Genomic DNA, 22,363 nt, shown 5'->3' on the forward strand with positions numbered 1-22,363 from the left:
CTGGTGAGTGTGGTTTGGCAGGGACACAGAAGTGTCTGAGGAAAGCTGCGTCAGCGGGCACCCCGATGGAGTGGGCAGGCAGCTGGGTTTTCCATGGGCTCCACTGATGGGTCAGCCTGAGGGCGTGATTGCATGATGCTTGTCTCCTGGGGGATGTCTAAGAGTTGTTCACGACACAGTGGTCAGCACAGGGGGTGCTCACCCCCGCGAGGCTCTGCTGAGAGCCTCCAGCTGCTCAGGCTTAGCTTTGCATGGAGGGGGAAGGAAAGGCCATCCCTTGTCTGTAGGATGGCTTAATGCAGGGCCCAGAGCCCGCAGGACAGAGCTGCCCGCACACACTCCCTTCCCTGGGAGCAGCCCTCGTGAAGGGGGAAAAGGGGGCTGTACCTCCCGGGGCCCAGCCCTGCGCCTTTCCGCAGACACCATCAGGGAAGCCTACAGAGTTCCGCTTCCTGAAGACCCACTTGAGCAAGAGGGACCATCACCAACCATGTTGAATGAATAGAGGATCTGAAACCGAGAGCTCGTCTTTATTTATTCACATGCGCCTTGTTCCTGAAAGAATTTAAATGGACAGAGACGAAAAGGCTTACTGAATAATAAACCAAAGGCAGCTCTGGAATTAACTCCTAAGACAGTTTTCAAAGGAAAGACTTCTTTCCCCTCCTTTCCACCCAAGGAAAGTACCTATAAGAAGAAGGATTCCGGGCTTCCCTGGTGGCCCAGTGGTTAAGAATCCGTCTGCCAGTGCAGGGGACATGGGTTCAAGCCCTGGTCCAGGAAGATCCCACATGCCCCCGTACCTAGAGCCCGTGCTCCACCACAAGAGAAGCCACTGCAATGAGAAGCCTGCGCACCGCAACAAAGAGTAGCCCCTGCTCACCGCAACTCGCAGCAACGAAGACCCAACACGGCCAAAAATAAAAAATAAGTAAATTCAGGGAAAAAAAAAAGAAGGATTCCTCACCATGGAATAGTTTCAAGCAGGGACTCATCCCTGTTCTCTGTGATTCTACGTGGCTCAGATTAAAAGGAATCTTGTCTAAATGCTCCTTCCAGGCCAAGGTGTTTCTTTACTATCTGAAAAATAAGAAGTTTTTCCTCTATTCATTGTATCTGTGTACCTTTTGTATCTTTCTTCAGTCCAAACACAACCTGGAATGTCATAAGGAGCCCTTCTCATTACATGTACAGACTGGTCTTTGCAGGTTGCCCTCTGGGACCCATAGGGAGTGGATCTGATCAATTGGTGCCTTCAGGGTAGCTCAGGCCTTCAAACCAGCTTGGATTGTACATTCTCTGCCTTTCTGGGCTTTCTCTGATCTTTCTGGACTGCGCTTACCCTGTTTTCTGGGCTGTACTCTTGGAAAAAGTCTGACCAGGTTTCTGTTCATCTTCAGCGTATAAACGCAGGGTGCAGAAGTATCAGCTGAAGCCCCCTCATGTTTACTCTTCTATCTGGACCCTTACCTTCCTCCTGCCTGTTCAGCCTTTTACAGAACGCAGAGCTCCCCAGGCCACCCGCCATCTAAGGAGATGGTCGGAGCTCGGAAAGGGTTAACGGATGGTGGTGGCTCCAGGCACCTTCTGCCCAGGTCCCTTGGGATGAGGACTTGGAGACCAAAGGTTCTAAGGCAATTGGAAATAGAGCCACTGGGAGCCCACGGGTCTGCCTGCCCTGGTGCACATAAGGATAAGTTACAGCTGTGGCCTTACAAGGTCATAAGAAACCCGTCGTTGCTGAGCTCAGGGGAGGAGGGTGGAGAGGCTCGTAGGACTATTCCTAAAGCAGAGCATCCATCACGATGGGGAAAAAATCAGCAAAGGAGCCAGGCCAGCCCCTCTCGAGGCCTTTAGCACGCTATTTAAGGAACCCTAAGGATGCCAGCAGCTAAACAAATGGCAGCCTTCTAACAAGTTTCCCCAGGTCCAGCCTGCACCCTGGGGTGCCCAGCCAGCTCTGAGCCCCAGAAGCGGGAACATTTCCAAGTGCCTGCCTTAGTGTCGGGCTCCAAACTGTGTCATCTCAGGGATGGCCACCGCTTGCTGTGGTCCCATCTGTCACCTCCGAGTTGTGGACCTTCAGACTTCCCAGAGGTCTAGACTCTTGGACTGAGAATGACACCGAGCCCGTCTTTGCTCATGCTGGGCTTGTGTTGTCTCTGAGTGGAAGGAAGGATGAGGGGTCAAGGTGAGGCAAGCTTCCGGGAATTCCGTCAGCATCAGTGCTCAGGGCGCTCCACCCACATCTGTGTATTGTCGTGATCTGATCTATTTATTTTTGCTTTAATGCTATCCATCATTCAGCTCTTGTTTCCTGCACGTCATCCTTCTCAGTGTTCCCTGTCTTAGCTTCTCAAGGATGGGGGCTGTGTCTCTCTTACTTCCTTTGTATTCACGCCGTAGAATTCCCCCTCTCTCTCCTTCTTTCTGTCTCAATTACTCATTCAACAGATATTTACTGACATACTGACAGCCCACAATGTGCCAACTGTTGTATTGGGAGGGTGAGGAGGAGCAAGGGGACAGCTGCCTTGTGGAGTCTAGCGTGACAGATGGACAGTTCATTCACCATTCACTTTTTTCTGGAAAAACGTATCAAGACTCTGCCATGTGGCCGGGCACAGCTGGGTGTGACACAGGAGAGATGGCACAGAGAAAAGCTCCTGCTCTCGGAGGCGTGGAGCTGAGTTGGACAGTCAAGTAAATGCACAAATATGTAGTGACATGCTCTCTATCGATGCTGTGAAGGCAGAGAAAAGGATGCCGGGCTTGAGAGGACAGAGAAACAAGTGAGCCCAGAACTAAAGGATGAGGAGGGGCCAGCCGTCATGCAGACTGTAGGGAAGAGCATTCCAGCACCCTGTCCTTTCCAGACAGCAGGTGAAGAGGTCCTGAGGTGGGAAAGGGCTTGAGGAAAAAACGATAATGCAGTATGATAAGTGCAGAATAGATGTGTGTGCTGAGAGAGGATCTCAGAGAATGGGGCCATTAATTTTTTGTCATTTAATCTTTTCCCCCCAGTTGTATTGAAATACAGTTCATATTCAGCACTGTGTATGTTTAGGCGTACAGCATAATGGTTTGACTTATTGTGAAACAATTACCACAATAGGTTTAGTGAACACCCCTCATCTCATATAGATCAAAAATGCTTTTTTTTTCCTTGTGATGATAACTCTTCAGATTTTCTCTCATAACAACTTTTAAATAGACCACACAGCAGTGTTAACTGTAGTCGTCACGTTGTACATTACATCCCCAGGACTTATTTATCTCGTAACTGGAAGTCTGGACCTTTTGACCACCTTTATCCAATTCCCTCAGCCCCCACCTGGTGCCTCTGGTAACCACAAGTCTGATCGCTTTTTCTATGAGTTTGGGTTTTGTTCTGTTTTTAGATTCCATGTGTAAGTGATACCATATAGTATTTCTTATCGGTCAGGGCCACACAGGTAGTAAGTGATGGATCCAGGGTGAACCCCAGCCTGCCTGCCCTTACAGTGAAGTGCTTTTCACCCCTGTGAAAGGTGGCAGAGGTCATGGCAATGACAATACATGGTAATTATGTAATGAGCATCCCCTACCTCATACCTCATATGCCACATCTCTTTCAATGTCTAGCAATAATGCTGTTTAGAGAAGGCAGTGCTTGCTCACAATATCGAGTTGATTGTTTTGGAAACTCTTGTCCAGGCTCCTGGAGCTTTTCTTTTTTCTTTTTTTAAAAAATTTTTTATCGGTGTATAGTTGATTTACAATGTTGTGTTAGTTTTAGGTGTACAGCAAAGTGAATCAGTTATACATACACATATATCTATTCTTTTTCAGATTCTTTTCCCATCTAGGTTATTACAGAGTATTGAGTGGAGTTCCCTGTGCTATACAGTAGGTCCTTATTATCTATTTTATATATAGTAGTGTGTACTTGTTAATCCTAATCTCCTAATTTATCACTTCCCCCCTTTTCCCCCTTGGTAACCATAAGTTTGTTTTCTACATCTGTAACTATTTCTGTTTTGTAGGTAAGTTCATTTGTACCCTTTTTTTAGATTCCACATATAAGCAATATCACATGATAGTTGTCTGACTTACTTCACTCAGTATGACAGTCTCTAGGTCCATCCATGTTGCTGCAAATGGCATCATTTCATTCTTTTTTATGGCTGAATAATATTCTATTGTATATATGTACCGCACCTTCTTTATCCATTCCTCTGTTGATGGACATTTAGGTTGCTTCTATGTCTTTGTTATTGTAAGTTTCACTGTAGTGAACATTGGGGTGTGTGTATCTTTTCGAATTATGGTTTTCTCCAGATATATGCCTGGGAGTGGGATTGTAGGATCACATGGTAACTCTATTTTTAGTTTTTTAAGGAACCTCCATACTGTTCTCCATAGTGCTTGTACCAATTTACATTCCCACCAACAGTGTAAGAGGGTTCCCTTTTGTCCATACCCTCTCCAGCATTTATTGTTTGTAGATTTTTTGACGATAGCCATTCTGACTGGTGTGAGGTGATACCTTATTGTAGTTTTGATTTGCATTTCTCTAATAATTAGTGATGTTGAGAATCTTTTCATGTGCTTTTTGGTCATTTGTATGTCTTCTTTGGAGAAATGTCTATTTAGATCTTCTGCCCATTTTTTTGATTGGGTTGTTTGTTTTTTGATATAGAGCTGCATGAGCTGTTTGTATATTGTGGAGATAAATCCTTTGTTGGTTGCTTCGTTTGCAGTCCTGGAGCTTTTCTGTTCTCAGTTTCCGATGGTTTCTTTCCTCTTTCCACAAGTCACGTCTGACTTACCTGCACACCTTTCATTCACTCAGCATCTCCGGAACTCACCTGTGTCACCTCTCTGCTTTCCTCCAGCCATCTCTCTGACCTCCTTTGCTTCTTTTCGGGATGCCCTCCCTCGTCTCTCAAGTTACCCAGTTCCTCTGAGTCTCATCCTCAATTCCCCCTTCTCTGTGACACCTTCTCACATCACTCCAGCCTGCAGTGCTTCGTTCTCTTTTAAATTCCAGTGGTATTTATTATTCGTACCCTTCATCTATAACTCATGAAGTGTCCATACATTCTTTCATCCTCTGAACTTCTCTCTAGCGCCTCCTATGTGTCAGGAGTTCTCCTCTGCTCTGGGTGATAAGAAAATAGATGCACCTGCCTTCAGAGAGCTGACACTGGAGGAAGGGAAAGAGGCGTGAAGCAGACTGTAGTCATGATGGGTAATACGCACTTTTCTATGGGAGTATGTTGAGGACAGTGCTAGCCTACAGGAGAGAAGATGTGCGCTCTCTTTAGAGGAGCTAGAAAATGTTGCAAATAGAGAATATAGCATGTTAGTGGGTTTTGAATGACAAGGGGCTTGTCAGATGAAACAGGGGCATGAGGCAGTAAGGAAGAACATTCCAGGTCTAGAGAATAGCAGTGGTGAAAGATACAGAGGCTTGACGCACTGTGGATTCCAGCAGACATGATGGTTCATATATGAAACACCCATTCGTGTCTTATATAAAATTGTAAGATATTAATGCTGGTTTTTTTTCCAGCTAGGTGACAAAGTTCCTTGACATTTATCCGAGTCCCTTTACGTAGCAGGCACTTAATTTTAACCCTGGGATTTCCCCGGTGTGCAGTTTCCAAGCCAGGGGACACGTGGACTCATGCGCTCAGACGTGACTGGTTTTGCTTTTGTGTTTGCCTAGACCAAAGATGCCCTTTTCACGATTCTGCATGACCTCCGACCCCAGGACCGTTTCAATATCATTGGATTTTCCAACCGGGTCAAAGTGTGGAAGGACCATTTGGTGTCAGTTACTCCCAACAATATCAGAGACGGCAAAGTCTACATTCACCACATGTCACCGACCGGAGGTAAACGTGCATCCTGCTTTGCCCATTCGCCTCGATGGGATACGTGAGTAGCTAACTTTCTGCCCAGAGACGAGGATTTGAAAGCTGGCGCTGATCACAGGAAAGGAGATAACAGGGGAGAGCTTTCCCAGGAGCTTGTTTCTCCTCTTCCAGGCCCCAAACTAAGATGGTCAAGTAAGTTAGGTGGGGGAAATACCTGATAGGTTTTGGAGCCTTTCCTGGTTTATCTCACGGATCCCAGACAATGCAGCTCTTTTTGTAAATTGTTTTTTGGGGCGGGGAATGAAAGCCAAATGGATGATTCAGTGTTTTGTGTGTTTGAATATGAGCACCTTAGGAAGCAGCAGATGAAGCTGCCCTCCTGAGCTGTTAGATCCCTTGGACCCCAGGTGGCCCGGGCGGTGCTCTGGGTGGAAAGGGGAGGACTCTGAGGTTTTGCACACTTGGCTGGAGGGTCGTGATGAGGTAAGTACTCAGATGCGGGAAAAGGCCGTAAAGGACTCTTAAGGTTAGAGAGTCAGAACAGTGTGTTACCACCCGTGCTGGATGTGAGTTCCTTCAACCCTGGACACAGAGCTGACTTCTGCTGTTACATCCATCACTAGGACAGTGGATGCGTGGCAGGTGCTCAGTATTGGAGTGTTTATTGGACCTGAACCTGACCCTTTGACACCTTTCTTAAAGGCCCCCGTAGAGACACCATCTCCTGGGTGTCTCAGATAATTCTGCTTTGGATACCTGGAAACATAGAAAACACCCATTTCTGTCCATCCTCTTCCATCTGAGTTTCTCATCGCTCATATATTTATTATTTTCCATCCACGGCAAAGTTCTGGTTTCCCAAATGAACTTCATTTGGAACTTGATCTTGTTTGGATGGAATTTCGACTTACAAATGGGATTTCCTACCAGTCTCTACAGCAACACGATCTAGTTACTGTTTTACTGGTTGATAGGAGAAATGAAAGGTTATATTTAATATTATAGTGATGATCTACAGCAGGAAGTTGACAAGATGGCCAAGGCTTTGAGGGAAGAAACTCTCCTTCATCTTTGTTTAGCCCCTGTTTCCTGTCATAGCTCCCGACCTACAGTGCATACTCAAAGAATATGCATTAAAATTATTTAAATTATTTTAATGGTACTGCTTACTATGAGAATCCTTTGTGTGTGGGAGGTGGAGATAAAGCTCTAGAAAACAGTTGTGTGTCTTTTGGAATCTAAACCATAGAAACCTTATTGGTTCCTTTATTTTTTCTTGGTACTTCATTGTCCCAACCTCTGCAGGTGAACAGAAAATTAATCTACTTCTCTCAGAAAAGTGTCATTTCAGGAGATGAGCATAGATTCTGAAGCCAGACTGTCTGGATTTGCATCCAGCTCTACCAGCTATGAGTCATTTAATCTCCCTATACTTCAGTTTCCTCATCTGTAAAGCGAGGATAATAATGGACTTGTTATCAGGATGAGATGGCGTTAAAATATTTAAAGTACTTAGAACAGTGGCTGCACATAGGAAGTCCTCTCTAGGTGTCAGATACGGCCATTTTACCCAAGTGGTCCCTCTTGCTGGTGCACTTGGGTCCTTTGATGACCCTGGGGGAGCTCTCGGCGGAATGGTTGGGGCAGCTCCCTGGGAAGAAAGCCCCCCCATTGTTAAGTGTGCGGGAGATGCCCCAACTTAACGGATGTTCAATGCCAAGCCGTGCTGTGCTTTGGTGTCTCATGTAAGAAAAGCTAAGTGCGTCCTTTGCCTGGGCTCTCCTGGGCTTTAAAATGCAGTGAGAGATTTGGCATCATCGTTACGTTCTAGGTTAAAGGGAAAATAAACCACCTGCCTTTTGCTTCATGCCCACATATCCAGGGGCAGCGTGAAACTAGGCTGGGCATTCAGAAAGGCAAGTGAGTGAACCCAAAGAAATGTTAAATACTGTTTCAGCTGTAACTTTCCCTTACGTTTGGGCCATGTGTACATCTTAGAACGAATTATCAATGTGTTTGCACAGTCATAGTCATATGTATTTTAGCCAGAAATTCTGGAGGATGTGAAGCAGTGGGGAAAATTGTCTGGTTCACTCAAATATGGTACCTTTTGCAGGGAGATAAAAGTCACTCCAGTCAGGGGAATGGATTGTGGTGATTGGTACACAACTTCATAAATTTACTAAAATTCATTAATTGTGTACTTAAAATGGGTGAAATATTTGGGACTTCCCTTGTGGTCCAGTGGTTAAGAATCCGCACTTCCTCTGCAGAGGGCATGGGATGGATATCTGGTTGGGGAACTAAGATCCTGCATACCCATGCAGCTCGGCAAAAAAAGAAAAAAATCCCTAGTGACCAAAATGCATGAAATTTTTGGTATGTCAATAGGCCATTAAAAAAAAAAACCAATGGAGTCAGAAAAAGGAAGTAAGTATTCACGGCTGCAGTAAGAACTCTCAGTTTTTCTTGGCGATGGTAGACCAGCAGCAGCAGAGTTGAATGAAATTCTTAGCTAATCCAGAAACCTCACGTTAGTTGGCAGTTTTGACTTCCACCAACCATCCGTCTCTCCATCTCCCAAGCAAAATACCTGTCCAGCACCTCCCACAGACACTGTCCCCTGACTTTAATCAGAGCTGCAATGACAAGCGTGTCTGAATTAGAAACGGCAGGGGTAGGAGGTGTAAACTTGAAAGCCTTCGCTTGGTGGGGTCCTGACAAGCAGGGGTGATCCTGAAGGGGCAGGAAGCAGGAAAGACAACGACAGCAATAAAAAAAAAAGGGTGAGTGCTTTAGTCAGCATCCTCCAGCCCCAGGACACAAGTGAGGTCACCGCGTTGGTCTCCACATCCCCACCTCCTCATTCTGTTCCGTCCCCTTCCCTCTGGGACGCTTGCTTTCTCTGAATTCCTGCACCCAGCACCCTCCTTCCCTTTCCAAAGCGATTCTCCAAAAAGGAGGTAGAAACCATTCACGCTAAGGGAGTGGAGACGCCTAAGCTGAGGTGCCATCAGACATCTTCAGGACAAGGTTATAGAATTCTCTGCTGTTCCTAGTCATTTGCCAAGTTTCTAGCAGTCTTTGTGACATGGAGTCACCCTGTGAATGCAGGCGGGTGCTTTCCCCATGCGTCACTGCTGCGGGTGCCCATGAGGGGCCCAAGAAGGTGTGTCCAGGTAAAGGAGGTGGCAAGGCTCCTCAGGTGTCCTGTTCTATGTCCCGCAGGCACGGATATTAACGGGGCCCTGCAGACGGGCATCAGGCTTCTCAACGACTTCGTGGCCCACAACGACATCGAGGACCGCAGCGTGTCCCTGGTCATCTTCCTGACAGACGGGAAGCCCACCGCTGGGGAGACCCACACCCTGAAGATCCTCAACAACACCAGGGAGGCCGCCCGGGGCCGGGTCTGCATCTTCACCGTGGGCATCGGGGCCGACGTGGACTTCAGGCTGCTGGAGAAGCTGTCCCTGGAGAACTGTGGGCTCACACGGCGCGTCCATGAGGACCACGACGCCCGCGCCCAGCTCATCGGGTCCGTGGGTCTTGTCTGTGTCCTCGGGACGGGGGGCAGGCTCACTGGGAGGCTCGGACGTGAGGCCGGACCCCGAGTCTGATCATCACTCCTTTCATGGGAGACATCGCCATGGGTCTTGAAACTGGGTGGATCTGGGTTCACGTTCTGGTCCTGACTTGTGACTTGAGGCTTTAAGACTGCCTCGGTCTCCCCAGCTGTGAAATGAGGATTCTGGTCAGATGATAGAATTTAAGGAGAAAACCTACGTGAAGTATTGGCAGGATGGCTTTCACAGGTTAGGTGCTCCGTTAGCTCTTATGGTTATAACTGTCTTCCTGACACTTCAGAGCACTTCCTCATCTCAAGACGCACCCCAGAGATACTGCAGGTCAGTTCCAGACCACAGTGATAAAGCAAATATTGCAATAAAGCGAGTCCCACAGGTGGATTGCTATAACAGTACACATAAAAGTTATGTTTACATCACACTAGTCTATTAAGCATGCGATAGTGTCATGTACATGCCTCAATTGAAAAACACTTTATTGCTAAAAAAGGCTAACTATCATCTGACAGTGCAGGATTGCCACAAACCTTCATTTTGCGAAAAAATGCTAGGTCTTTGAAGTGCAATAAAACAAGTTATGCCTGTGTTTACTCTAATTCCACCCTGAGAGGGAGGTGGGGTAGGTAGCGTCAGCTCCACCTTGCCTGCTAGTTACAATGATCGTGTTTTTATGTTGACGCATAATGGCCAGTTGAAAGTGGTCGCTGACTGTGTTATGTTCTGGGGTGAAGAGGAAACCAGAATTTAAGTCTGGCAAACGGCGAGGGAGCTTGTGGATAGTGAGTTCTCCGTCACCAGTGGTGTTCAAGCTATGGCTGCACGGCCTCCTGTCTGAGATGCTCTGCTGGGTGGAATGTTGAACTTGGTCGCTTCTAAGATCAGATCCGCCCCCTCCCCCAGACAGCCTGTGATTTCCTCGAGGACGTGACCTGCCTGCAGCTAGTGCAGGCCCCGATTCTCCCTCTCTGTTCCTCCTCTCCAGGTTCTACGATGAGATCAGGACCCCGCTTCTCTCGGACATCCGCGTGGATTATCCACCCGGCTTGGTAGAGCATGCCACCAGGACCCTGTTCCCCAACTACTTCAATGGCTCGGAGATCATCATCGCGGGGAAGCTGGTGGACAGGGAGGTGGACCGCTTGCACGTGGAGGTCACGGCCAGCAACAGTAAGAAGTTCGTCGTACTCAAGAAGGATGTGCCTGTGGAACCCCAGAGGATGGGGAATGACGTCCCGGGGAGCCCCAGGCCCAAGGCAGGTGGCCAGGAGGACCCCAACCACCTGGAGCGTCTCTGGAGCTACCTGACCCTGAAGGAGCTGCTGAGTTCCTGGCTGCAGAGTGACGAGGAGCCCGAGAGGGAGCAGCTCAGGCAGGAGGTACAGGCTCTGGCCGTGAACCATCGCTTCCTTGCTCCGTTCACCTCCATGACGCTCAAGTCAGCACCGCGGACAGAGACCCCGGAGGACGCCTATGGCACGTCAGCGGCCACAGGGCCCGAAACGGTGATGCAGAGCCTGAGGGGCGCCCACCTGCAGCCAGGTAAGGGCACTCTCGGGATGGCCCGTCCGGCTCCTTTTCAGGCCAAGGTCGTCTGTTTTACTTTCTCATATTATAATTCTTATAAACAGTGTTCTCTACCTGCAGCTCCTAGCCTTCAGAGAGTGGCTTAGCTTGTGTTTGTGTTGTCATAAACCATGGATCTCTATAGAGAAATTCGAGAAAGTAAAGTCAGTCTATCGAAAAATCATCAATATTGAGTGCCTCCCGTGAACCAGGCATTCTTGGAGGCACAGGGATGAACAGACAAGTAAACAAATACTCATTTTTAAATGCCTTTCTATATTTTAAGTACTTCAATCATGTCATTTTATGCATATGCTTGATATTATTTTCCTGAGAAAACAAAATATTTTATTTTATAGAGAAAATGAAATGAAATTTTATTATATATTTTATTTACTCATATTTTATTAATTTTACTTATAATTTTCTAAATTAAAGTTTTATTTTTTAATTTTAATGATTTTGTTTAGAATTAAATAAAATTTTATTTTATTATAGATATTATTACATAGGAGGAACTAAGTTCTGGATTCTCAAGAGAATCCAGAGTTTAAACACAAAATTCTTATTATCTGTCTCAGTGCCATTTGTCAGGGGAAATTAGTAGCACCAAGAATGGGAAAAGGACAGGAAAAGTAATTCAACCAAAGCAGAGGGTTATATTCTCCGTAATATCTGTTTATGGAAAACAGCACTTTTTTATGTGTGACATTTTTCTTAACTTCCTGTCAGGTGCACACGTCCTAAGGTGAGGGGACTGACATTAACCCTGGGCCTCAGTTGATCCTCACATCCTCAACTCTGAGAATCACCTGGGCATGGTAGGGAGAGCACACGGTTAGGATCCAGACAGAGTTTCAGCTCACGGCTCCTCCTAGCCAGCTGTGTGGCTTGGGGCAGGTTTCTGAACGTCTCTGAGCTTCCATTCCCTCACCTGTAAAATGTAGATAGTAGTATCTTCCCTGAAAGGTTGTTGCAAGGATTAGATGTGTAGAGGCCTTGGTATATAATAAGTGTTCTACACATGTGAGATACCCTTTCCCATGAGGAGTGTAGAACTAGAAATTTATTGAAAAGTTCAGACCTGATGTAGGGGTGAAAAAGTGATATGTTGCCTTTTTAGAAAGAGTGGAACTTGTCTTGGCAAAACTAGTACAATATTTGTTCTGATGAAAAGGTTGAAAAGTAAGTTGCATGATGTTGTTACGTCACGCTACAAGATCCACACCACATCCCGGGAAGATGGCTTTTTGAGTAACATCTTGATTCAGTGTCAGCAACTCAAATCTCAACAGCTTCAGGAGAGAGCAAACTCAAATGACACGAGACTCAGAGGGCCAAGAACACAGATGAGGGAATAAGGGACTGATTGCTCAGAAGGCTTGTTAGACATAGGATTTCCCTGAAGATGATGTTTTAGTTTTAATTTTATGATTTTTTTGAGTGTCTGTGACAATCTAAGCCTCCTCAAAGCAGCCATTCAGACTGAGATATCGTTCCTCCTTCGTGGTCGGCCTGATTCTGTCTGTGTCTGGCTGACCAGGGACCAGCTGGAGAAGGGGGCGCTTAAAAAACATTCAGGGCTTCCCTGGTGGTGCAGTGGTTGGGAGTCCACCTGCCGCTGCAGGGGACACGGGTTCGTACCCCGGTCCGGGAAGACCCCACATGCCGCGGGGCGGCTGGGCCCGTGAGCCATGGCCGCTGAGCCTGCGCGTCTGGAACCTGTGCTCCGCAACGGGAGAGGCCACAACAGTGAGAGGCCTGCGTACCGCAAAAAAAAAAAAAAAAAAAAAATTGAGATACTGTGATCTTCATTTTCTGGGGGGCAAAAATCAGTTAAGAGGAGCATAATCTTATTTGAAATAAGATATTAATTTTATTTTATTGACAGAAAGTAATTTACTTTTAGGATATTCTTTAATTGAGTGTTTATTTTCGCCTGCTGCTTTGTGAATTGTACTTGCACACATGGCTATAGACCTGGATTATCACATTATCTTTTTCTTTTACATTCTTGTATGTTTTTGGTTGTTTTAAATTGCTATTTTGCAAAAAACACATAACGTAACATTTACCATCATAACCATTTTTTCCATTCTTTTTTTTAACTGAACTATACTTGCTTTACAGTGTTGCATTAATTTCTGCTGTACAGAAAAGTGATTCAGTTATATTCTTTTTTGTAATATTCTTTCCCATTATGGTTTATCAGAGAATACTGAATATAGTTCTCTGTGCTGTACAGTAGGGCTTTGTTGTTTATCCATTCTCTATATACAAGCTTACATCTGCTAACCTCAACCTCCCGCTCCATCCCTCCCCCAACCCCTCCCTGCTGGCAACCACCAGTCTGTTCTCTATATTGTAACCATTTTTAAGTGTGTAGTTCAGTAGTGTCAAGTCTATTCCCATCGTTGTGAAACAGATCTCCAGAACCTTTTCATCTTGCAAACCTGAAACTCTGTCCCCATTAAACAACTTTGCTTTCCCCCCTCCCCCCATAACTATACCTTAAGAATGATAGAATATTTTCTCCTATTATATACACAGAAATCACAGACAAGAAGAATATTATCTAATTTATAAAGGAATAAAATAGTTACGCCTCGTTGTTTACACCTTCACTTTGTGTTGCGAGGCCAAGAGCCTCCTTTAAAAGAGATGTGTTTAAATTGTCACAAACGTATCTGAGAGTTGTACTTGACTCCTCTCAGACCTCTGTACCTCTCACTTCCTCCTCTTTAATGAATAACGGTGGTGGATCTCTTCCTTCTCCTCTCCAGGACTTGCTCTCAAGAAACCATACAACCCAAGGATTAAAGTCTCCAAAACCTCAGGTAAAGGAAAGAATGTGCTGGTGTGTGATTTGAGAGTTGAAATGTTTAGGATGACCAGGAATTTCCCGAAGCCAGTTAGAACATCAGCTCATTGGACGACATGTGAGGACCCATATTTATTTAGTGCAAACCGGCAGCGTGGGGCAGTTCTCAAAACCAGGATCGTCATTAAACCATCACATAAACCCCATGGGTAACACAGTCCTGAGGAGCCTGGCAGGAGCCCTGATAGAAGGGTGGATGGACAGAGCTACACATGCGTCATGATTGAGCTGGAAAGACGTTTGTTTTTAGAGATCTGAAGTATGCTTGCTCCTAGCTTCTGGTGTTACAAATATCTGTGACAATGCAAGGTTTTTAAACATTATTATTTTATTATTTTCATGATCCTTGGCTTTAGAAGGGAAGAACAGATAACAATACCCTAAAATTTCCCTTGGCCATCATCCTGGGATTATAATAAAAATCCAGATGGAATAAGGACACAAGGGCTGGGTTTTATTCTTCAAATGTACACATCTGCCTTTGTAAGTCTTTCTTATTGCCTTGCTGCCGATGTGCTGGGCGTGCAGGTTCACATAGCCCAGGACAACCTGGAGATTAGCTCTGGGGAGGGGAAACACGTGGTCTCCAATGGGTAGCGTGTCCTTCCTTTGAACACACATGCTTTATGGAATGCAGGAAAACTTTCCTCTTGGATGCAGCATGGAGTAATGACTTCCAGACCTCTCCTCTCTTTTTTGGAGCAGGCAGCATCTTTCCTTATAAAGGGATTTGGAAGATTTGAGTAGAAATAATATGGTATGAGCACAAGAAACTCTCAGAGAACTGTCACGTAGTTATATTTGTACCCACAGAGTGCCAAAAACATGGACTTTTATCTTGAATGGGTGTTATTTTTTTCATCTACAAAAGACCAGTACCTTGTATTTCTTTATTAAGTTGCCATTCACTGGGTGCTTGAGGCACTTTACAGTGAGTTGAACCAGATTCTTCCAAAGGCCCTTCTGAGTCACGCTGGGGACAGAGAGGGTGTTTCAGCAGTTCCACCAAGAACACTAATTGGCTTGTAGCTTGAAAACACTGAACTCCTGGCGCATACCCCCCCACCATATACAAATGCGTATACATACATGTATACGTAAAGTAGAGAGGAATTCAGGAACACATTGTGTTTGGTGTACAAATTAGAGAGAAACTAACCCTCCAATCTCGCGAGAAAAGAAAATTGACGTAGACTCTTGGGAAATATTTTGTCTGTACAGTAAGAGGCAAGACAACAGACAATCTTTAGCAGAGGTAAAAATGAAGAGAATGGGTAAGGAACAGGGGCCAGATAAACTTTGTGGTCTTACCCGCGGACACAAATTTGAGAGCAGTAAAGGCAGTAGGACCCAGAGGAGGGATTGCCACGGTCATCGCTGGCTGCACCACCTGACCTCCCATTGACTCTGTGTCCTTTACTTCTCACCAGCCCTAAACTGGGCTTGGTCATTCCTACTCATGCAAGGGCTGTGTCCATCTGGCGCTGTGAATGACTCAAGGGCCAAGGCACTGTGGTCACAGGACAGGAAGTTCTCATCCACATCTCTTCACTGGGGAGGGCAAAGGGGAAAGAAAGTGATTAGCGGAAGCCACACAGGGAATTGAAGAATGTGAGCTCTGTAGTCATGGGGAGTGTAGGGTGATGCACCGCTTCCCTCTAAAGTTCAGTTGTCTACGTTTGACTGCAGTGTGGTGACAGGAGCATCATATTTGAATTTAGGGGACCTGCATTCAAATATTTACTTTCCACGAACTGACCGCGTAACTGGCGCATCACTTCACCTCCCGGTCACCTTCCTCACGTAGACACGGAGGATCCGTTGTTGACAGGGTTAAGTCGATAACTCATGAGAAAATAGAAAAAGAGTGCTTACACAGAGAAGGTGCCCAATAAATGTCTTTTCTTTCTTTTTCTCTTCCGTTCTCATCCTGTTCTGGCAGCGGATGGAGACCCCCATTTTGTTGTGGATTTCCCCTTGAGCAACCTCACGGTCTGTTTCAACATCGATGGACAGCCTGGGCACATCCTGAGGCTGGTCTCTGATCATGCGGACTCTGGTGAGTTCTGCCTAGAAAGTGAAAGAACTTGAGTTTTGGGAGTGAAAAAAAAAATCCTAATCTTCGCATTCTACCCCACTGCTCAGTGGTGTCCCAGGGTCTCCAAATCAGGAGCAGTGGAAACTGATGGGTAAGAAAATACTGTGTCAGGGCCACACAAGAGTTTTGGGAACTATAACCAGACACTGGAATGAAAGCAGACGAACATGTCAACCCCCTTTTTTAGAATTTTTATTTATTATTATTTTTTTCACTTTTAAAGTTTTATTGGCATATAGTAGATTTACAGTGTTGTGTTGGTTTCAGGTGTACAGCAAAGTGAATCAGTTATGCTTATACAGATATCCACTCTTTTTTTAGACTCTTTTCCCATATAGGTCATTACAGAGTATTGAGTAGAATTCCCTGTGCTATACAGCAGGTTCTTATTAGTTATCTATTTTATATATAGTAGTGTGTATATGTCAACCCACTTTTTATGATATTTTCACCCAAACCTACATCAGCTTCTCCTACCCAGGACGTTGGTTAGAAATCACTCAGACCTTCATGCATTCGTTCCTTCCTTCCTTCATTCAGTGGGCACTGAGTGGTCCCTATGTGTGAGAGGAAGTTCTTGGTTCTAGAGGTACAAGAGAGGAAGGAAATTCTGATGAGAAGCCCTCTCGTGAAAGTGGGGGTAGTTTTTCTAACCACTGCTCTCTTCCCTCCTGCCTTCAAGGCGTGACGGTGAACGGAGAGTTGATCGGGGCCCCCGCTCCCCCAAACGGCCACAAGAAACAGCGCACTTACTTCCGCACCATCACCATCCTCGTCAACAAGCCTGAGAGGTCCTACCTGGAGATCACGCCCACCAGAGTCATCGTGGATGGTGGGGACAGGCTGGTCCTCCCCTGCAACCAGAGCGCAGCCGTGGGGAGCCAGGGGCTGGAGGTGTCAGTGTCCGCCAATGCCAAGGTCACCATCGCCATCCAGGGCAACGTGGCCTTCGTCATCCTCCTCCACCTCTACAAAAAGCCGGCCCCCTACCAGCGAAACCACCTGGGCTTCTATGTCGCCAATGGCCAAGGCCTTTCTGGCAACTGCCATGGCCTGTTAGGTAGGTGGCTGCTCTCCACGCTGGCTCACAGCACAGAACTCAGTTTCCCAAAATGAAGCTGATGCTGCCCGTATCTTTACTTGGTTGAGAGTTTCCACAGGAATGTGGTCTTTATGTAGCTCATGAAAAGTCTATGTCTTTTTCTTTTTTTTTTTAGCACATGGCCAATTTTTCTTTTTGCTTTTTTTAAATACAATTTTTAAAGGTTACACTCCATATACAGTTACTACAAAATACTGGCCATATTCCCCGTGTTGTACAACACATCCTTGAGCCTGTCTTACACCAATAGTTTGTGCCTCCCACTCCCTCACCCCTCTCTTGCCCCTTCCCCCTCCCCCCTGGTAACCACTAGTTTGTTCTTTATGTCTGTGACTCTGCTTTTTTTTTTTGTTATATTCACTAGTTTGTTGTATTTTTTAGATTCCACATATATAAGTGATATCATACAGTATTTGTCTTTCTCTGGACTTATTTCCCTTAGCATAATGCACTCCAAGTCCATCCGTGTTGCTGCAAATGGCAAAATTTCATTCTTTTTCATGGCTGAGTAATATTCCACTGTGTACCACATCTTCTTTATCCACTCGTTAGTTGATGGACACTTAGGTTGCTTCTGTATCTTGGCAACTGTAAACAATGCTGCTGTGAACGTTGGGGTGCACATATCTTTTCGAATTAGTGTGAAAAGTATACTTCTTGCTTCCTGACACTTTTCTAGAATAGGAATGGGCTTATCAACTAATTCGCACAGGCCTTTGGGGAAGGGGAGCAAAGAAATGAGGAGTCCTTCTCTCCAGGTCTGGTTCTTTGCTCTCAGGGAGAGGATGCAAACACATCCCATGGCCCAGCACCAGGTGGGAGATGCATGGCCCCTCCCCGGGCAGCACCCCCATGGCTGGGAGCCTCGGGCAGCCCACTCTGCCTGGCTTCCCTCCACGTGCAATTTCATGTGGGCGTTTTTCCCACAAGTAAAGAGGGAGCCAGGGCTCGGTTTAGAAAGCAGGATTTCCTGGCACTCGAGCTGGACGCGTCTCTGTGCAGCTTGCCTGGGAAGCTCCTCTCCCAGACGCAGACTGCTGTCCCTTTGGCCTTGGCAATGCCCTCACTCGACCTGGAGGATTCTGACCCTGCTTTCCACACCTTCCGCCCAGTGCACACCCACTGAGTGCACACATGGGAGGGGTCCTCCAGAGGGAGGAGAGCGGGGAAGACCGGACCCTTCTTCCCTCGTTATTTGCCCGCATCTCATCCTCCCATCTCAGTAGGAGACTAGGCACCTCTTTTTGTGGGTTGGGCATCTTTCCCGTGGTAGCTTCCAGAAGTGGAGGCCACTACCAATACACTCAGGTCTCTCCTCCCCACACCCTCCCCGGACACTGGAAAAGACGGAGCACCTCTGGGAGACTCCAGCCGAGGACCACAGTCACTGCTCTGATGTCATGCATCCCCTTCCTCTGGGTCACACCCATGTATTTGCTGGCCATCGGTGCCCAAATTGAAGTTAGATTTTGTTCAACCACGTTGCTCGCACTTGACCTAGACCTGATGTCTCTTTTGTCGTCTCAGGTCAGTTCCTAAACCAGGAGGCCAGACTCACCGGGCTCGGCAAGAACCCTGCCCATCTTTCCGCCCCTGAGACAGGTGAGAAGTCTGAGGCCATCCTCGAGGTAAAAGGACACCAGGTCCCAGTGGTGTGGAAGCAGAGGAAAATCTACAACGGGGAAGAGCAGGTGGACTGCTGGTTTGCCCGGAACAACGCCGCCAACCTGATTGACGGGGAGTATAAAGACTACCTGGCAGCCCATCCTTTTGACTCCGAGACCACCTTTGGCCCAGGCACATCCCTGGGAGTCTGACGCCAGCAGCCGTAAGGCAAGAGTGTGTGACAGGGAAACGTCTTCGGGGACCCCGTGGTGTGGTTCTTGTCGCTTGGCAGGTAGCCGCCGCCCAAGACTCACCCCTGGTGGTGGGGAGGTCTACCCTCTGCTTGAGCAAAGGGTGGGGTCAGGATGTTGAAGCCAGAATGGGATTTCCTGCTCCTCCCCTCCCCCTCCCCCATCTCCAGTAGAGAAAGGTGGTGGCACCAAAGGGACCAGTCACAGTTAAAAGCAAGTCTCTGTCTTATACCAGCTGGCTTGTCCATCTCACAGCCTACCACAAGGTGACTCTGATGAAGGAAGGTGGCCATCAAGTCTGTTTTCTCTGTGGAAATGGCCAGGCTTGGGCACTCTGCTTCTTGCCTTATACTAATGCATAGGCATCTCTCCTCCTAGCCCACTGCGTTCTCCAGATGTGCGGCCAACCTCTGCCTCAGGGGGACCTCTCCTTGGGCCCAGGCCACGAGTCACGAAATAGCACGTAGATTTGATCACTGTAAACCATTCAGTCTTTTCTTAGGAGAGGATTTTCTTCTACTGTGATGTCTTGCCCATGAAAATTTGTTTTCGTTTTTTAAAAATTGACTCAAAATAGAAACTCTGCATCCCAGATACCGGTATTTTTCTAACGGGCTTTGTAAATCACTTAACTTTGCTGTTGGAGATTCTCCTATTTATTCCAGAAAGCTGAGCGCTTCTAATAAACAGGGCAGCCCACATGGGTGTATTTCACTGGCCTGTCTCAGTGCTGGAGCGTCGGCCAGCTGCATGATGAATCTTTCACTTGGCTCTTCAGCCTTGGTCCTGATTCCGACCTGATTTGCTCTCGGTCCCCCAGGAGGTGATAAATTAGGCTCTTGCAGAACTGGGATGGGGAGGTATTGGCAGCACAGAGCCGACCTGCAGGAACCAAACTGCATGTTCTCAGCAGGTAGTGCGGACGTGCTCACAGATCTAAGGAGCCCTCCCACATCCCAGACATGCGAGGCCAGGAAGTCAGCGTGAGCAAGAGGCTTTGGACAAATCTGATTCCATCAGGGAGAGGTTAAAATCAGGGGTCAAGGTGGTGTCAAAAGTCAATGACTGTCACTCCTCATTGTGGAACCTGTGAAGCCCGTCACATTATCAAGAGGAAGGGAGGTTGATGGTAGTCTTGAGACCCCCTCTCTCCCCCTCCTTCCCGGCTTTTTGCTGGACCACGGAGGTTCAGTAAGCCTGACCCTCACTGCGGTCAGGATGCAGATGGACACAGGGGGCACTGGAGCCGAACATCAGGGAAAGGAAGATTTGGGTCAGAGACATGGAATATTTTGACATGAGACCGAATTAAATAAAAGCTTTTGTGCTGGCTTCATGGAACGTTTCTTCCAGTAGGGAGTGACTCTAGAACTTTCATGCCATGTGGAAGCAGACTTAGCACTAGGAGAGAAATCAGAGCTAAGAAAATTGTTTACTGCCTTTGCCCTTGCCTTCCCATTTTCGAATGGGAAACATTTGAGCAACAAAATGACATCCACATGTTTTTTTGGACCAGGTGGCTGCAGGAGTTCAAGTTAGTGCCTGGGTCGTCGGGGGCGGGGGTAGGGGGGTGGGACCGGTTGTGTCTCAGAGTCTCTGTCTCTCTCCACCTTGGGAACCCACCAGACCAGGGCCGGCAGCTGTGTTATTTTTGACTCAACTCAGCTGCCTGTTTTCATGCCAGCAGTGTGAATGCACAGGCCCAGGCTGCTGACAGCTGCTTCCATATTTCAGAGGGAAAGGAGGAGCCGGAGCTGGGCTGGCCGGGACCTGGGCAGGCTCTGTGGGGACTTTCCTGTTACATAGACCTTGGGCCCAGCTGGGCAGAAATCCATGCAGCCACGATGCCAGCCCGCTGTGTTAGCGCCTGGAGCCGGGATCTGTGTTCCAGGTGTGGTCTCAAACCTGCAGACAGGGCTTCCCTGGTGGCGCAGTGGTTGAGAGTCTGCCTGCCGATGCAAGGGACACGGGCTCATGCCCCGGTCCGGGAAGATCCCACATGCCGCGGAGCGGCTGGGCCCGTGAGCCATGGCCGCTGAACCTGCGCGTCCGGAGCCTGTGCTCCGCAACAGGAGAGGCCACAATGGTGAGAGGCCCGCGTACCGGAAAAAAAAAAAAAAAAAAAGCTGCAGACAGGAGGCCGTTACTACAGGACCAGATATTCCAACGGGGTGACCGTCCCTTACACTCCTATTCAGAAAAAAAAAAAAATGCACATTTTAAAAAGTATTAGGGATGAGCTTTTAGTTTAGTGTTTTTACTTTAGACTCATCCCACTTTTCCTTCTCCTCCTTTTCAACTGTACATTTTTTTTTTTTTTTTGCAAAAGGTATGTATCAGGGCATTTTCTGTTTTAGCCAGAGACTGTGAGATCTGTGGGCTCCAAACTCCACCCCAAGGTCATACTTCAGGTTTTTTTTTAAGTTGATTGAAAAATGTCATATTTTCGATTGGCCACGAGTGTTGTGAATAGCAAGGTCTTTTCAAGTAAATGCAGAGGCAAGGAGGGATTCTCAGGTGGGAAAACGGAGTCAGAGTGCAGTTGGGTGACTTCCCCCACATCATATAAAAGACTTAGAGCAGGGCCAGACTGACCCTCCAGAGCTCACTGGTTAGCTTTGACACGATGTCACCATATGGACAGTCGTTTATTTTCCTTGAGCATTTATAAATAAGGCGGAGTTGGGGATACGAAATGAGCAGTCGAATGAGGTTGAGAAGTACGTTGCAATTAGAGGGGATAAACCTCAAGTTACATCATCGCTAATGTTAATGGGTCCTAACAAGTTGACTGGCTGAGCTCTTCAGCAAGTCTCCACCCCTGGGACCCTAATCCACTCCCTCATCCGAAAAAGAGAGGCATCTCAATGGGTCATCTTTAAGGGTCTCCTAATGTAAAGTGTCACATTCTCCAAATAAAATGGGCTGAAAGTTCTCTACCCACTCATACTAGGCGCTTTATCTTCTTCCGTTTGCCTTTTCAGTGGTTTATTAGTTCAGGATGGAGGGAGCGGGTGTTGGGAGAATAACCCATCCTGACCCTCCCTCACAGCCGGGCAGTGTGATGCAAGACTCTGGGAATGGGAGAGAGCACCTCTGTTTCTGTGTGACATAACATTAGGTCTTTAATTGAATCATGTGTCCTCACAGGAGAGTTAGGGACAGGATTCCTTTCTTTAAATGTATGTGTTGGCTGAACTGAATGCTATGGACAGAATGTTTGTGTCCCCCCCGAATTCATATGCTGAAAGCCCAAATTAAACTCCCAAGGTGATGGCATTAGGAGGTGGGGCCTTTGGGAGGTAATTCGGTCGTGAGGGTGGAGTCCTTGTGATGGGATTAGTGCCCTTATAAGAGACCCGAGAGAGATGATTTTTCTATTCTCCACCCTGTGAACATGAGAAGAATGCCT

The 22,363-nt window shown here is 47.0% G+C and overlaps 1 protein-coding gene across 1 annotated transcript in view; it reads left to right on the forward strand.

Annotated features, from left to right (window-relative positions):
- The window catches only part of ITIH5 (inter-alpha-trypsin inhibitor heavy chain 5), a 75,118-nt gene extending 54,835 nt beyond the window's left edge, over positions 1–20,283 (forward strand). The window contains exons 8-14 of the mRNA XM_082619061.1: positions 5,714–5,882; positions 9,093–9,402; positions 10,434–10,990; positions 13,798–13,851; positions 15,838–15,954; positions 16,676–17,053; positions 18,623–20,283. Coding sequence (XP_082475187.1) covers positions 5,714–5,882; positions 9,093–9,402; positions 10,434–10,990; positions 13,798–13,851; positions 15,838–15,954; positions 16,676–17,053; positions 18,623–18,912 — 1,875 coding nt within the window. The 3' untranslated portion in view covers positions 18,913–20,283. The remainder of the gene's footprint in view (positions 1–5,713; positions 5,883–9,092; positions 9,403–10,433; positions 10,991–13,797; positions 13,852–15,837; positions 15,955–16,675; positions 17,054–18,622) is intronic.
- The last annotated feature ends 2,080 nt before the right edge of the window (positions 20,284–22,363 follow it).

This window comes from Mesoplodon mirus, assembly GCF_964341445.2.
Source record: "Mesoplodon mirus genome assembly, chromosome: 4".
NCBI classification, from domain to species: Eukaryota; Metazoa; Chordata; class Mammalia; order Artiodactyla; family Ziphiidae; genus Mesoplodon; species Mesoplodon mirus.